The following is a 17,518-nucleotide window of genomic DNA, read 5'->3' on the forward strand; positions in this document are numbered from 1 at the left end:
TGTCAGCCCCCCTAGGAACGCCACTGCAGTATACTACTCACAATGCCAACACAATACTTAATAGAACATTTTAATAGACAGCGAAGGGTATAAGCAAAGATGGAACATATAGATAGGTAAGAGAGTAACAGGAGTTAGAAAATAAGGTGACTAATTTATCAAAAGGCGCACATGAGGTCCGAGAGATGGTTAAATATTATCTCAGCTAGGGTAGGAGTGGATAAACATGTCCTGCTGCAGTACGTGTAGCCCGAGTCACTTCTTGTGTGTATGAGGAGACTAAGAAGTTAGTTACTTCTTCCATTAAAGGCTTGGTTGAAGAGTGAAGCCAAAAAAACTGGGAAATTCAATGCTGGGAAGATATCCGGTGACTGGCAATGAATTTCCCCGGTTTTTTTGGCCGCTAAAAATATAACCGGTTAAACAGATATTCATTGGCTGAGTGGCTTATAGCGGTCAAATATAGACCTGCTACTCCCTCTCCTTCTCTGCACATATTCAGCAGACTGCTAAAACCTGTCGTTTCTTTCTCTATAATATCAGCAAAATTCGCCCTTTCCTTTCTGAGCACACTACCAGAACCCTCATCCACGCTCTTATCACCTCTCGCTTAGACTATTGCAACTTGCTTCTCACAGGTCTCCCACTTAGCCATCTCTCTCCTCTTCAATCTGTTCAAAATTCTGCTGACCAACTTATATTCCGCCAGAGTCGTTACGCTCACATTAGCCCTCTCCTCAAGTCACTTCACTGGCTTCCTATCCGTTTCCGCATACAGTTCAAACTCCTCTTATTGACCTATAAGTGCATTCACTCTGCAGCTCCTCAGTACCTCTCCACTCTCATCTCTCCCTACATTCCTCCCCGGGAACTCGGTTCACTGGGTAAATCTCTCTTATCTGTACCCTTCTCCTCCACTGCTAACTCCAGACTCCGTTCCTTTTATCTTGCTGCACCATATGCCTGGAATAGACTTCCTGAGCCGGTACGTCAAGCTCCATCTCTGGCTGTCTTCAAATCTAAGCTAAAAGCCCACCTTTTTGATGCTGCTTTTAACTCCTAACCCTTATTCACTTGTTCAGAACCCCTATTTTATCATCCTCACTTTAATACTCCCTTATCTCTTGTTTGTCCTGTTTGTCTGTCCTAATTAGATTGTAAGCTCTGTCCAGCAGGGACTGTCTCTTCATGTTCAAGTGTACAGCGCTGCGTACGTCTAGTAGCGCTATAGAAATGATTAGTAGTAGTAGTAATTTTAGCAAGCAGCTCGGTAGGGAAAGCGCCTAGCGCATGCACGGAACAGTCAATCGCTAAGTGTCAATGCTAGACGCATGCCCAACAAAAGAAAAACCTAGAACGCACCGCCCCAATGTACTTCAGCCTTTTTTGTTAGCGCTATGACAACTTTTTTTTGTTGGGTTCCATGACAACTTTCAAACCCCGGGGGGTTTATCGTGTTTACATGCGTATGTATGAAAGCCGTGTGTAGCTTTTTTTCCAGCTGCCGGTGCCGTGGTCGTGTCATCACAACACGCTTCAGCCTTTTTTTTTTTTTGTTCCGTGACAACTTTTCACAGTGCTGTTACACGAGGGACACACACACGTGGCGTATTTAACAGACACGTGCAAATACTATTAAAATGTGACAGCAGACTGCTCCGCTGATAAGTCACCTTCATGCTACGAGAGCTCCAGACCTCCTGGAAAATTCTGCACGTTAAAGGTAGGCGCTGCTTTCTGCGCATGGCTCGGAATGCTCATGTTAATACTAATCAGCGCGTTGTAACACATGTGCATAGGATTATTGTTGGCTGCTACCGCGAACGGCAAGATCAACGCAGACCCCCTTTGCGCATTACTCGCTGAATAACGTGAATGCTAAACTAGCTAGAACCAGTCTGAATCAGACGTTGCTAGCATGGTAAGCTCTGTGCACCGGATCCTCAATGGCAAACTCCTCACTCCGCGTCAGGAACAAGAAAGCCTGCAACGGGCAAACCCCCAAGGACAAGCAAGAGACAGACTGCCAGACACAATCCACCAGCAAGTTCCACAAAAATGAGGCAGGAAACCTCAGGGAAACTGGAGTGGCGGCAGGCTTATTCTCCTGCATCAGCCACCAAACCAGGCAGGGAATCTAACGGCAGTATCAGATGTCAAGCAGAACCCTGGCATCGGAAATTCTGTTCATGTGGTTTGCTTTTCATATTTACTTTTTAGATGTATTTAATATACTAACGTTGGCAGCCTGTGTTCACTCTTTTTGCCAATGCAATGTTGTGGACTGAATTGAACTGCAGCAGAGAGACAGTACAGCATGGAGAGACACACAGGAGGAGGAAGGCAGACAGAGAGAGTCACACAGGGAGAGAGATCGTACAGACTGTGCTGGTAATAAACATTCCCCAAAGGGAGAGAGATGGTCAGGAATGCACGTTTCTCAAAACTAAGGTCCCAGTGGCGTAGCCACAGGTGGGCCGGGGCCCACTCACTTTGGACTCAGGCCCACCCAAAATTGTGACACTCTTGTTGTGGCTGGTGGGGATCCCCAAATCTTGCCAGCTGAAGATTTTCTGTCCTTGGGTAGTCCCCACTCTTCAAAATGTCAGCTAGCAGCACTTGCCTTGAACTGAGGCTGAGACTGACCCTTCTGCACATCCTCAGTTTTCGCACATGCAAAAGCACCGAGCATGCACGGCCTGAGCAAGTGCTGCTGGCTGCCGTTTGGAAGAGCGCTGGCTGCATGAGGAGGAGGAGGAAATCTTCAGCTGGCAGGGTTTGGGGATCTCCACCAGCTCAAGTATTTAATATTTGAGGTTTGTGGGCAGGGAAGGGTGGAGAGAGGAGCAAACCTGGGGGGGGGGGGGGGGGGGGGGGGGGGAATGAATCCATGCCACCCACCTTAGGCTCAGGCCCACCCAAAACTGGCCATCTGGCTACGCCCCTGTAAGGACCTGATGTACAAAGCTTACCGTGCTGGTAATGTTTGCTTTAGACTGGTTGTATCCAGTCTAAAACAAACGTTATCTAGCCAGTAATGCACAAAGGGGTTTTCCATGGCTCTAAGGTGTGCCGTTAGCAGGTACCGAAAACCATATGCAAATTCATTACAAGGAGCTCATTAATATTCTAATGACCATTCTGAGTAATGCACAGACAGTTCCGTGCACGGAGCACCTACCATTAATGTGCAAAATTTTACGGCACGTCTGAACCTGTTGTATTTGTTCCTTGGGGGTGCAGGAGGGAGGTCGGGTTGGCTCTGCATCGGACAGCTCGGAGTCGCAAAGAGCAACTGATGCACAAAGGGGGATCACTGCAGCTCACTTCCATGCGATCCCCTTTGCGCATCGGTCGCTGTTTGCGACTGGCTAAATTTTGGGCATCGGGACTAGCTCTGCCCAGGCTGAATATCTGCCGGTTATTGCCTACAGGTAAATGTCGTTCATTCGGTCATATTTTAGAAACCTAGCGCTTAGGTTGAAGGTTGTGCCTGCTGGTAAAATTTTCCAAGAGGATTGTGCTGGGAGAGTGGCTCTGAAAATGAGTTTGTAACCCTCGGGGGTCCAGAATACCTGCAAGACCCTGTGGCCGCTTTCACTGCGCCCTATTTGGGAATTATAACTGATCGCAGTGGGGAAAAATCCGGCCACAATTTTCCAGGGCCGCCGAGAGACAGAGCCCCCCCCCCCCCACTCAGGATACAGCTGCTGCTGCTGCCACCGCCTCCTCTCACTCAGGGTGCCTCTCCCCCCTCCGTTCCCTACCTTCCTGCGTCAGTGCGTCTGCCCCTCCCTGGCCTCCAAGGGGGGGGGGGGCAGTGCTGGGGTCTGTCTCTCTCCTGCTCCTGTGTGCTGGGACAGGGTTATCGTGTAAATGCAATCACCCAGGTCCCGACAGGAGCAGGAGAGAGACAGACTCCAGCATCAGGCCCCCCTCCCCCGTAGAGGCTGGGCCCCGGGGAATTTCATCCCCCTCCCCAACCTCCCCGCTCGGTGGCCCTGCAATTTTCCAACTGTAGATCTACAGGATTTTAAAAGGAAAAGTGTGCCATTGCTGTAGTTTGTCTATTTGCTTTGCGGGGGGGGGGGGGGGGGGGGGGGGGGGGGGGGGGAGCATGAGCAAGTCACATTGGCAATGGGGAAAGTGGGACCAAGTCAACATGAGCATTTACATTTGTGTGTGTGTGTGGGGGGGGGGAAGATGTTGCCCCCCCCCCCAAAAAAAAAACTATGCCTATAAAGTCTACGTGTCCTTTGAAAAGTATCTGAGAAAAAGTGACCTGTATTTGTGCTTCTTTAGGGACAAAACTAAGTGGACGGAGGTGACAATGATCATCGGCCAACAGGTACAGTCAACACACCTTAGACATATAGCAATACTGAATTTACATATTAATTTACACGCTAGCATCAACATTTAAATGAAGTTATTTGCCGCCCCCGCCGCAGCTGAAAACCAGCAACATCTTTACGGCGTCCGTCACGCCTACTAGGAAGGACAGATGAACGGTGACGTACATACCTGTTGCATACGATGATGATGATGATTACAGCAATGAGGAAGATGAGCCCGGCTGCAGAGGACCCTATAATGAGCGGAAGCTTTTCCCGGAAGTTGGTCTGGTATTCATCTAGAGGAAGGAGAAAGAAGAGTTGAGGGTGAGAACAGGGAACCTGCCAGTGCTACCCTGAAATGAGAACCTGTCGGAAGAGTTACAGTCCAGAGATACGAATCTTGAAGCAGGGGGAGGGGTAGAGGGGACATGTATAGAGAGAGAGAGAGAGAGAGAGAATACAAATGGAGAGATGATGGAAGAACGTGCATTACTGATGAGAGAACACAATAAGCCATCTTTGGAATATCCCCTTCCCCTCCCCCGAACATGGGTGTATGACAGGGATTCTCTTCCGGAGTAGAGAGCTGCATGGGAATGGCATTAGCAAGAATCCCACGGGGATCCCCTCCAGGTCCATGAAACTCCTGTGGGGATGGACGCAGGTCCTACGGGGCTCCCGCAGAAGTATCCTTTCCTTGTGCCATGGCAATTATAATAGTGATATCCTATATAATAATTCTCACCTCCAACGTTCTGACTTGCCTGGGACCGTGGCTCATTCCGACTTGGTCTGCTAGGCTCAGTAGATCAGGCTGACATCACCGAAGCCATTATGATGTCAACTTCAGAACCCGGGGGAACAAAAAACATGCCTCACAGCTGATCCATGTCCAGAGGAGGGTCGCTGGACATGGGTGGCTGGAGGGGGGGGCAGGGGAGAGAGGAGGGTCGCTGGACATGGGTGGCTGGAGGGGGGGGAGGGGAGAGAGGAGGGTCGCTGGACATGGGTGGCTGGAGGGGGGGCAGGGGAGAGAGGAGGGTCGCTAGACATGGGTGGCTGCAGGGGGGCAGGGGGTAGCTGGACGGGTGCAGGGGAGAGAGGAGATTTGCTGGACATGGGTGGCTGGAGGGGGGGCAGGGGAGAGAGGAGGTTTGCTGGACATGGGTGGCTGGAGGGGGGGGAGGGGAGAGAGAGGAGGGTCGCTGGACATGGGTGGCTGGAGGGGGGGGAGGGGAGAGAGGAGGGTCGCTGGACATGGGTGGCTGGAGGGGGGGCAGGGGAGAGAGGAGGGTCGCTAGACATGGGTGGCTGCAGGGGGTCGCTGGACGGGTGCAGGGAGAGAGGAAGGTCTCTGGACATGGGTGGCAGGAGGGGGGCAGGGGAGGGAGGAGGTTTGCTGGACATGGGTGGCTGGAGGGGGGGCAGGGGAGAGAGGAAGGTCGCTGGACATGAGTGGCTGCAGGGGGGCAGGGGGTCGCTGGATGGGTGCAGGGGAGAGAGGAAGGTCGCTGGACATGGGTGGCAGGAGGGGGGCAGGGGAGGGAGGAGGTTTGCTGGACATGGGTGGCTGGAGGGGGGGCAGGGGAGAGAGGAGGGTCGCTGGACATGGGTGGCTGGAGGGGGGCAGGGGAGAGAGGAGGGTCGCTAGACATGGGTGGCTGCAGGGGGGCAGGGGGGTCGCTGAAGGGGGGGCAGGGGAGAGAGGAAGGTCGCTAGACATGGGTGGCTGCAGGGGGGCAGGGGGGTCGCTGGATGGGTGCAGGGGAGAGAGGAAGGTCGCTGGACATGGGTGGCAGGAGGGGAGCAGGGGAAGGAGGAGGTTTGCTGGACATGGGTGGCTGGAGGGGGGGCAGGGGAGAGAGGAGGGTCGCTAGACATGGGTGGCTGCAGGGGGTCGCTGGACGGGTGCAGGGAAGAGAGGAAGGTCGCTGGACATGGGTGGCAGGAGGGGGGCAGGGGAGGGAGGAGGTTTGCTGGACATGGGTGGCTGGAGGGGGGGCAGGGGAGAGAGGAGGGTCGCTGGACATGGGTGGCTGCAGGGGGGCAGGGGGTCGCTGGATGGGTGCAGGGGAGAGAGGAAGGTCGCTGGACATGGGTGGCAGGAGGGGGGCAGGGGAGGGAGGAGGTTTGCTGGACATGGGTGGCTGGAGGGGGGGCAGGGGAGAGAGGAGGTTTGCTGGACATGGGTGGCTGGAGGGGGGGCAGGGGAGAGAGGAGGGTCGCTAGACATGGGTGGCTGGAGGGGGGCAGGGGAGAGAGGAGGGTCGCTAGACATGGGTGGCTGCAGGGGGGCAGGGGGGTCGCTGGAGGGGGGGCAGGGGAGAGAGAAAGGTCGCTAGACATGGGTGGCTGCAGGGGGGCAGGGGGTCGCTGGATGGGTGCAGGGGAGAGAGGAAGGTCGCTGGACATGGGTGGCAGGAGGGGAGCAGGGGAAGGAGGAGGTTTGCTGGACATGGGTGGCTGGAGGGGGGGCAGGGGAGAGAGGAGGGTCGCTAGACATGGGTGGTTGCAGGGGGGTCGCTGGAGGGGGTGCAGGGGAGAGAGGAAGGTCGCTGGACATGGGTGGCAGGAGGCAGGCAGGGGAGGTAGGAGGTTCGCTGGACATGGGTGGCTGCAGGGGGGGGGCAGGGGAGGTAGGAGGTTCGCTGGACATGGGTGGCTGCAGTGGGCGCAGGGGGAGAGGAGGGTCGCTGGACATGGGTGGCTGCAGTGGGCGCAGGGGGAGAGGAGGGTCACTGGACATGGGTGGCTGCAGTGGGCGCAGGGGGAGAGGAGGGTCACTGGACATGAGTGGCTGCAGGGGAGCCAAGAAAAACTTTGCTAGTGCCCATTTCATTTGTGTCAGAAACGGGCCTTTTTCACTAGTTATAATTATAATATCACTAAAAAAATTACTGGATATGGTTGATGGCATTGAAATTCCCCATAAGCAATGAGAGGGGAAGTTATCAACATGGGCTACTGCTAAGTTGAGTTATTTTACCACAAATTGGATTATTTTAGCATAGGAGACGGGTAGGGATGGAGGAGATTCAGGTGGGGACAGGGCGGGGAAGGATAAAATTTCTGTCCCCGTGCAACTCTCCATTCTAGAGCAATTTGTACATAGCTTCTACGTGGTGACCCAGGAGTAAAAACTTTCTAATTCTCTGGTGTGTCTGCAGATTAAATATCTATAGAAATCGCCGCATATCAGCAGGAAAAGGTTTCTTTTGCAAAATGGATTCTGAAATTCATGCTCTTTAGCAGTTTTACTCCTTACATGCAGCAATGTTGACCTCATTGATTTCCTACGGGAGCAGTGAGAGAAAGCTGCTTATCAGCCCTTCAGATGCAGCCTCTCAAGAAAAGCTGCCAATCTAACCAATCCACAGTAATTTAGGCATAATGTAATATGTATAATCAGCATTAGCACATTAACATTCGTACTAAATCTTATTATTTCTGCACCAGTCTGCTCAGTCTGGAATTATTTCATAGAAGACAAAGGATTTTTGCACCTGGTTAAGGCCATCATGACTGGTCTACCTAAGCATTAGGTTTAAATCCATGCTAAATGTGATTCAGACCCCCCCCCACCCCACCCCCCGTGTTCTGTTTCTTTCTGCAGATTCTGAACTGTTAATTTTGCTCATTTTAAGTAACATAGTAGTCTTTGAGCAGGGACTGCCTTTTTTGTGTATGGTGTACAGTGCTGCGTATGCCTTGTAGCTCTATAGAAATGATAAGTAGTAGTAGTAGTAGTAAATGATGGCACAAAAAGACCTGCACAGTCCATCCAGTCTGCCCAACAAGCTAAACTCATATGTGCTACTTTTTGTGTATACCTGACCTTGATTTTTATCTGCCGTTTTCAAGGCACAGACCGTAGAAGTCTTGCCCAGCACTAGCCCCGCCTCCCAACCACCGGCTCTGCCACCCAATCTCGGCTAAGCTTCTGAGGATCCCTTCAGTTCAGAAACAGTTCGGAAGTAATATTCAGCCCACAGCGGCCAGTGGGTTTTTTAATGCCGGTATCCAGACACCGACCTGCGGTGAATATCCAGATATAGGTTGGCCACAGATACGGGTTGGTGTGTGTAAATTGCTTTGATTATAACCACAACCAAATCCCATCCTCTTTCCCATAAATCAAACTTATCTGGTTACTGGTGACTGGTACCCAGACAGGTATCTAATACTAATCTCACTACTGATCCCTGTGACCTTGAGCAAGTCACTTTACCCAAAGGAAAATCCTTCCAAACGAATCTTACTGACTTTTTTGACTGGGTGACCGAAGAACTGGATGAGGGATGTGTGATAGATGTAATCTACTTGGACTTCAGCAAAGCCTTTGATACGGTCCCCCACAGAAGACTCGTGAATTACTACTACTACTTATCATTTCTATAGCGCTACCAGACGTACGCAGCGCTTCACACTTGAACATGGAGAGACAGTCCCTGCTCAATAGAGCTTACAATCTAATTATGACAGACAGACAGGACAAGTAAGGGATAAGGGTTAGGACAGACAGGACATATCATGGATAGGGGACAGTTGAAGGTTTAGGAGTTAAAGGCAGCATCGAAGAGGTGGGTTTTTAGCTTAGATTTGAAGATGGCCAGAGATGAGGCTCCATGTACCGGCTCAGGAAGTTTATTCCAGGCATACGGTGCAGCAAGATAGAAGGAACGGAGTCTGGAGTTAGCGGTAGAAGAGAAGGGTGCAGATAAGAGAGATTTGCCCAGTGAGCAGAGTTCCCGGGGAGGAATGTAGGGAGAGATGAGAGTGGAGAGGTAACCGAGGAGCTGCAGAGTGAATGCATTTGTAAGTCAGTAGGAGGAGTTTGAACTGAATGCGGAAAGGAATAGGGAGCCAATGAACTTAGGACCGAAAGTGGTGAACTGGATAAGAAACTGGTTGACCGACAGGTGGCAGAGGGTGGTGGTAAATGGAATCCTCTCGGAGGAAAGGAAGGTGAGCAGTGGAGTTACTCAGGGGTCGGTGCTGGGGCCTATTCTGTTTAATATATTTGTGGGAGATATTGCTGAAGGGTGGGAAGGGAAGGTTTGCCTTTTTGCGGATGACACGAAAATAGCCAATAGAGTGGATACCCTGAAGGGAGTAGAAACGATGAGAAAGGATCTCAGAACGTTAGAAGAATGGTCGAGGGTCTGGCAGTTAAAATTTAATAACAACCTGTTAACACAGGGGAATAATGCCTCAAATCAGAGTACAAAACCTTAAATTAAGTATAGGTGTTATGCTTAAGTTAAAATTTAATGCCAAGAAGTGTAGAGTGATGCACTTGGGGTGCGGAAATCCAAAAGAGAGATACCGGATAGGAGGGGAGAGATCAGTAAGCTCGATTCAGGAGAGAAACCTTGGGGTGTTGGTGTCTGAGGATCTGAAGGTGAAGAAACAATGCGACAAGGTGACGGCCGTGGCCAGAAGGATGCTAGGCTGCGTAGAGAGGGGCATAACCAGCAGAAGAAAGAAGGGGTTGATGCCCCTCTACAAGTCGTCGGTGAGGTTCCACTTGGAGTATTGTGTTCAGTTTTGGAGGCCGTATCTTGCTAACAATGTAAAAAGACTGGAAGCGGTGCAAAGAAAAGCTACGAAAATGGTTTGGGATTTGCGTTGCAAACCGTATGAGGAGAGACTTGCTGACCTGAACATGTATACCTTGGAAGAAAGGAGAAACAGGGGTGATATGATACAGACGTTCAAATATTTGAAAGGTATTAATCCGCAAACGAACCTTCTCCGGAGATGGGAAGGCGGTAGATCTAGAGGACATGAATTGAGGTTGAAAGGGGGACAGACTCAGGGCTAATGTCAGGAAGTATTTTTTCACGGAGAGGGTGGTGGATACGTGGAATGCCCTCCCGCGGGAGGTGGTGGAGATGAAAACGGTAATCGAATTCAAACATGCGTTGGATAAACACAAAGGAATCCTGTTTAGAAGGAATGGTTCCGTAGAATCTTAGCGGAGATTGGGTGGTGACGCCGGTAATTAGAAACAAAACAGGAGCTGGGCAGACTTCTATGGTCTACACCCTGATTGTGACTGAATAGATAGGGATGGGCTGGAGTGTAAATTTTAAGGGGCTTCGATGTTAGCTTCAGAACTTAGTACAAGAACAGTGCTGGGCAGACTTCTACGGTCTGTGCCCTGAGGATGGCAAGGACAAATCAAACTCAGGTATACATATAAAGTATCACATACCATGTAAAATGAGTTTATCTTGTTGAGCAGACTGGATAGACTGTACAGGTCTTTATCTGCCGTCATTTACTATGTTACTATATGTTACTTAACCCTGTGAGCTCTCCAGGGACAGGGAAATACGTAGTGGACCTGAATGTAACTCACCTTGCACTAAACCCTAAGGTTAGCTCAGCATTTTTTCTGTTCTACCCTTGTCAGGGCAGTTACTGGTTAGCAGATTGAATGTTGCTGCTGACTGGATAAACTCCCAGCTCTAGCTGCAGACCGTAACCTGGACAGGGTTGAGGTGGTACAATCAGATAATCAGTACTGAGAATCCAGGAACGGACCTGGTCAGTTGGATTTATCAGGGTAAGAGCTGTTCCTATTTAGACATCCCGCTGAATATTACTACTACTACTTAACATTTCTAGAGCGCTACTAGGGTTACGCAGCGCTGTACAATTTAACAAAGAGAGACAGTCCCTGCTCAAAGAGCTTACAATCTAATAGACAAGTGAACGGTTGGTCCCCTTCATTTTTAATACAAACATTAAAAGGGCAGCAGTGGTTTAGATTCTATTTCAGACAGTAAAGCATCTGTGTGCGTATGTGTATCACTGGTCCCTCTTAGGTGAGCGGAAGTCCTCCACCTACAGTCCCTGCCAGTGGGTGGCGCTGTTTCACTATCACATTGTCAACAGTGAAGGGCAGGCAAGCTCTGCAGGACTCCATGGCACCTGCCTGTCCATAGCCCAGTGATTCCCAAACCTGGTCCTGGAGGCACCCCAGCTACTCAGGTTTTCAGGATACCCACAATGAAGGGCGAAGGGCGACGAAAATGATAGTGGGGATGGGACGACTTTCCTATGAAGAGAGGCTGAGAAGGCTAGGGCTTTTCAGCTTGGAGAAGAGACGGCTGAGGGGAGATATGATAGAAGTGTATAAAATAATGAGTGGAATGGATCGGGTGGATGTGAAGCGACTGTTCACGCTATCCAAAAATACTAGGACTAGAGGGCATGAGTTGAAGCTACAGTGTGGTAAATTTAAAACGAATCGGAGAAAATTTTTCTTCACCCAACGTGTAATTAGACTCTGGAATTCGTTGCCGGAGAACGTGGTACGGGCGGTTAGCTTGACGGAGTTTAAAAAGGGGTTAGATAGATTCCTAAAGGACAAGTCCATAGACCGCTATTAAATGGACTTGGAAAAATTCCGCATTTTTAGGTATAACTTGTCTGGAATGTTTTTACGTTTGGGGAGCGTGCCAGGTGCCCTTGACCTGGATTGGCCACTGTCGGTGACAGGATGCTGGGCTAGATGGACCTTTGGTCTTTCCCAGTATGGCACTACTTATGTACTTATGTACTTATATTTGCATACGCTGCCTCCACTGCATGCAAATATCTCTTATGAATATTCATTGTGGATATCGCAAGAACCTGACTGACTGGGGTGCCTCCAGGATCAGGTTTGGGAACCACTGCCCTAGCCAATTGAAAACACAGTATTGAAACACCACCCCCTACTGGCAGCAATGCAGCTGGAGGACTCCTGCTCAGCTTACAGAGAACAATGATGTGTATGTGTATTTGTGTGTGTGTATATCAGTGGCGTAGCTACATGGGGCCACGGGGGCCTGGGCCCCTGTAGATTTGGCCCTGGACCCCCCTGCTGACGACCCTCTCGACCCCTCCCTCCCACCGCCAACCCTCCCCCGCTGCCGCCGTTGGCTACCTTTGCTGGCGGGGGACCCCAACCCCCACCAGCCGAGGTCCTCTTCTTCCGACGCAAGGCTTCGTTCTGCTTCTGTGAGTCTGACGTCCTGCACGTACAACAGAAACAGAACGAAGCCTTGCGCCGGAAGAAGAGGACCTCGGCTGGCGGGGGTTGGGGTCCCCCGCCATCAAAGGTAGGTGACGGCGGGGGAAGGTTGGCAACGGGAGGGGGGGTTGAGAGGGTTGGCGGCGGGGGGAGGGGAAGTCAAAGTTGTTGGTGGTGGTGGCGGGTCAAAAATGGCGGGGGGGGGGGGGGGCTAAAATATGCCCCCTCACCACGGGCTCTGGACCCCCCTCCTGCCGAAGTCTGGCTACGCCCCTGGTGTATGTGTATGTGCATTTGTGCATGTATGTGTATGCACACGTGTATATATGAGCATATACGTGTTGTATGTGTTTATGTGTGTGTGTATAAATAACAGAAATTCTTTCATTACGTCTTTCCCCTCATGCCTAATTGTGAACCTCTGTGGTTTGTACACGGGTTATATGCAATCACTGAGAGCCATTAAAGGCAGAACTGATTCTCAGTGTACAGAAAGTACCAGGCCTCCTCTCAGTTTCTCTCGCCCTCTAGTTATTCCAAATGTCCAAACCGGCAGGCACATTGGATTTCTCACCTTCAGTCATGGTTTGTAAATACATCTTGCCACTATACTGTCCGTAGCCAGCGACCGTCCGCGCCCGCACCTGGAACACATAGATGGTGCCTGCTTTCAGGTTGCTCACCGTCGCGGTATTGGTCTGGCTTTTCATCATGGTGGAATTGTGTTCACTCAGGTCCTACCAGGAAAGAGAGAAAATACAAAGACTTCAAGCCTAAGCAAACCTCCTAAAAACAATAAAACCTGCATAGCCCCAGCTTAGGTCCAAGAAAACAACAGGTTAATCGATCTGCAAACTCCAAGACGGAAAACAGACAAAGCAGATACGTATATAAAAAAAAATTAATATTTAATAAATATAGATCAGAACATAGTTAGCAAGCCCGACACAGGCCGCGTTTCGCCCAACTGAAAAGAAGGATCGTTCAAAAGCCTCGAGTCGACATATGCCGCAATATTGCGGCATATGTCGACTCAAGGCTTTTGAACGATTCTTCTTTTCAAAGTGCCATCTGTTAAGGTGTGCGATTTTCCACTGCACGATTGTGAGTTCAACAAATAGATTTTTGAGTGGAAATTATATGATCATACAGACATATATTAGCCCCTGATGCAGCCCAGTTGGTCGAAACACGGCCTGTGTCGAGCTTGCTAACTATGCTCTGATCTATATTTATTAAATATTAATTTTTTTTATATACGTATCTGTTTTGTCTGTTTTCCATCAAACCCCAGCTTGGGACAAGTCTGTACTGTTCACACAATCAGGAACGACACTAGTTAGCAGATCACCTGATTTGACGTGGCTCTAATCTGCATAAAACAAGTTAAAAAAACAAGTTGAAAAATGCATACACACACAGCCCAAATGCAACTTGTGTTTCCACGTCTCTTCGGGGACTGGGTGTGAAAAGAGATGGTGAAGTGTGTCTCATTAGGGTGACAGGGCCTGTATGAGGTGTACTTCTCTGTCTTTGCACATGTGTGTGTCCGCTTATGTCTATGCATCTGTCTGTGTGTCTTTCTGCCTTTCAAGACACATTGAACCTACCAATAGGCAGGGAAATGCGGGATACAAAAGTAATAAATAAATAAATAAATAAATGTACAGACAGACAGTTGAAAGGCTCCTCCCCAGTAGGCACTTTTCACTTGGGTGAAATGAACCTGATAATAAAATGGAAAACTACAGTCTGAAAACAACAATGCACAATGAGATCAGTGTGTGTAAGATTACAGAACACAGAACCGCTTTCAGACTGGGAAACTGGGACACAGGGAGAGGAAGTGACTCCCCAGGGTCACACAGAGAGTCAGTGACTGAGACACAGGGAGAGAAAGTGACTCCCCCAGAATCACACAGAGTCAGTGACTGAGGTACAGTGAGAGAAAGGAACTCACCCAGGGTCACACAGAGTCAGTGACTGAGACACAGGGAGAGAAAATGACACCCAGAAATATTTCTGCTTGCTCACTCATAGGTGCTGACTTTTCAGAATGAGTACAAATTTTAAGGGGCTTCGATGTTAGCTCCACAACTTAGTACAAGAACAGTGCTGGGCAGACTTCTACGGTCTGTGCCCTGAGAAAGGCAAAGACAAATCAAACTCAGGTATACATATAGAGTATCACATACCATGTAAAATGAGTTTATCTTGTTGGCCAGACTGGATGGACCGTTCAGGTCTTTATCTGCCATCATTTACTATGTACTATGATTGGGGACAAATGACCCCTCGCTGGAGACATTAAAGGAGCTTGCTTAATATTGGGGGTGCTCAGCACTCAATGCAGCCACCGCAATGGCAGCTCTGTTCCCCCTTACATAGCTCTAAAATCAGAGCATTATCCCGCTGTCTGTGATGCAGCCCTTAGTGTTCATTTCACAAAATAAAGAGGATTTTACAATCTTGGTGTGGACACAGAATGATAGATATGATCATCAGAAGAAATGGATCCTCAGGAGCTTAGCCGAGATTGGGTGGCGGGGCAGGTGGTTGGGAGGCGGGGATAGTGCTGGCCAGACTTGTACGGTTTGTGCCAGAGCCGGTGGTGGGAGGCGGGGATAGTGCTGGCCAGACTTATACGGTCTGTGCCAGAGCTGGTGGCGAGAGGCGGGGCTAGTGGTTGGGAGGCGGGGATAGTGCTGGGCAGACTTATATGGTCTGTGCCCTGAAAAAGACAGGTACAAATCAAGGTAAGGTATACACAAAAATGGCACATGTGAGTTTATCTTGTTGGGCAGACTGGATGGACCGTGCAGGTCTTTTTCTGCCGTCATCTACTATGTTACTATCCAGCTTATAATCGAACGAGAAAAACGCCCAAGTTCCGACCTAAATCGGGAGATGGACGTTTATCTCACAAAAACGAATAAAGCGGTATAATCGAAAGCCGATTTTTGGGCGTTTTCAACTGCACTCCGTCGCGGATGCGGACAAAGTTTATGGGGGCGTGTCAGAGGTGTGGCGAAGGCGGAACTGGGGCGTGGTTATCTGCCGAACAGAGATGGGCGCATTTCACAGATAATGGGACAAAAGTATGCGTTTTTAGCTAGAATTTAGGGCACTTTTCCTGGACCCTGTTTTTTCACGAATAAGGCCCCAAAAAGTGCCCTAAATGACCAGATGACCACTGGAGGGAATCGGGGATGACCTCCCCTGACTCCCCCAGTGGTCATAAACCCCCTCCCACCTCAAAAAATGATGTTTCACAACTTTTTATTTTGACCCTCAAATGTCATACCCACCTCCCTGGCAGCAGTATGTAGGTCCCTGGAGCAGTTGTTAGGGGGTGCAGTGGACTTCAGGCAGGTGGACCCAGGCCCATCCCCCCCCTACCTGTTACAATTGTGCTGCTTAATGCTTAGTCGTCCAACCCCCCCCGAACCCACTGTACCCACATGTAGGTGCCCCCCTTCACTCCTTAGGGCTATAGTAATGGTGTAGACTTGTGGGCAGTGGGTTTTGAGGGGGATTTGGGGGGCTCTACACACAAGGGAAGGGTGCTATGCACCTGGGAGCTCTTTTACCTTTTGTTCTGTTTTTGTAAAAGTGCCCCCTAGGGTGCCTGGTTGGTGTCCTGGCATGTTAGGGGGACCAGTGCACTACGACTCCTGGCCCCTCCCACGAACAAATGCCTTGGATTTATTCGTTTTTGAGCTGGGCGATTTCATTGTCCATTATCGCTGAAAAGCAAAAACGCCCAGCTCATAACTTGGCGAATAAAACATGGACGTCTAATTTTTTCGAAATACGCTTGGGTCCGCCCCTTCACGGACCCGTTCTCGGAGATAAACGCCCATGGAGATAGGCGTTTCTGTTCGATTATGCCCCTCCATGTACATGTATATTTAATTCTACCAATGTGCCTGGCTAACACATTTCATATCAAGGAAGACTGGTGGACCTTGTCCTAGATTTATCCCATTGCTTCTATGAACCTGAACTTCCAGAGTTTGAGAGCAGGACAGAGGGTCCACGGGGCTAAACCAGGAAGAGCTAAGCTCCTCCGTTATGAGAGGGAACATGGATGAGGCATTTCTGACCCCAGAGGCCATGCACTCCTCTGCTATATGTTACCCTTGCGCGGACACTGGGACCCTGTTAATTCGCTGGAACACACTGAATGAGAATCGGACGACCCCAGCTGCTTAATCTCCACCTCCACTCCCAGCTCAGTCTGCAGAAAGTACCCACCAGCCCGTCTTACAATAATATTTAAACAGGTGCCAATGATCCCGTTCTGGACAGATGCTCCTTTGACTGGAAGGACTGCCCCTGATCTCACTAATGTGCAGATGGGACATTTATAACGTTATTTTTTTCCATTGACAATTCGTAGTGGAGAAGGGCAATGTCATTTTCTCAAAAGAAAAGATTTGCTAACTTTCTTGGCTCTCTAATTTAGAAATCACGGGGTTTTTTTTCATAGGGTTGTGGGTTTAAATAGCACTGAACACAGCACTGTGACTAACCTTCACCGAGAAGCACTTTGCTTCCCCTCCCCCAGGACCAAACCAAACTACAGTTTTGCCCTGTATGATTCACCCACTGGAGCCCCTATCGCTACGGCCAATGACAAAGATAGTGAATTGGAAACAATTTTTATTCCTCCCCCCCCCCCCCTATAACAAAGGCAAAAACCTCCAAATAACAGGGTGGAAGATCCAGGCCCGTTTTCAGGTCGTCCAGCGGCTCTGTGGCAGTGCTGTTCATTTGCCATATGGTGGCTTGGGATACTGCAGTCTCAGCCGTCACTCAGTGGCGACACCCAGTGGCCAAACTCAGACCCTGCATTAGCTGGGCTCCACATGGGCCTCTAGCACAGCGCTTACCAAACTTCCATGGTCCTGGTTGCAGCGGCATCCACGTCTCTGCCAAGTCATGACCCCAAATATGGCATGTGCGGCCCTGTTTGAGGTCGCGACCCAAGTTTTGGAAAGACTTCCCTAGCATATAGGTCACAGTGCCTCTCCCACCAACTCAGTTCAAAGCAGTGTAGCTGCCATGTTAGTCCGCTTTAAATGTTAGTAAACAAAGATTTAAAAAAATAAAAAATAAAGTGATAACATTTTACTAGACTAACTTAAAGAAG

The 17,518-nt window shown here is 49.8% G+C and overlaps 1 protein-coding gene across 3 annotated transcripts in view; it reads right to left on the minus strand.

Moving 5' to 3' along the window:
* EPHB2 (EPH receptor B2) overlaps positions 1-17,518 on the minus strand; it is a 482,074-nt gene that overhangs the window by 33,449 nt on the left and 431,107 nt on the right. For all 3 annotated transcript variants that reach the window (XM_030222384.1, XM_030222385.1, XM_030222383.1), the window contains exons 7-8: positions 12,938-13,100; positions 4,525-4,633 (exon numbers count right to left, since the gene is read on the minus strand). In XM_030222384.1, coding sequence (XP_030078244.1) covers positions 4,525-4,633; positions 12,938-13,100 — 272 coding nt within the window. The remainder of the gene's footprint in view (positions 1-4,524; positions 4,634-12,937; positions 13,101-17,518) is intronic.

The sequence above is a fragment of the Microcaecilia unicolor genome, chromosome 13 (genome assembly GCF_901765095.1).
Source record: "Microcaecilia unicolor chromosome 13, aMicUni1.1, whole genome shotgun sequence".
NCBI classification, from domain to species: Eukaryota; Metazoa; Chordata; class Amphibia; order Gymnophiona; family Siphonopidae; genus Microcaecilia; species Microcaecilia unicolor.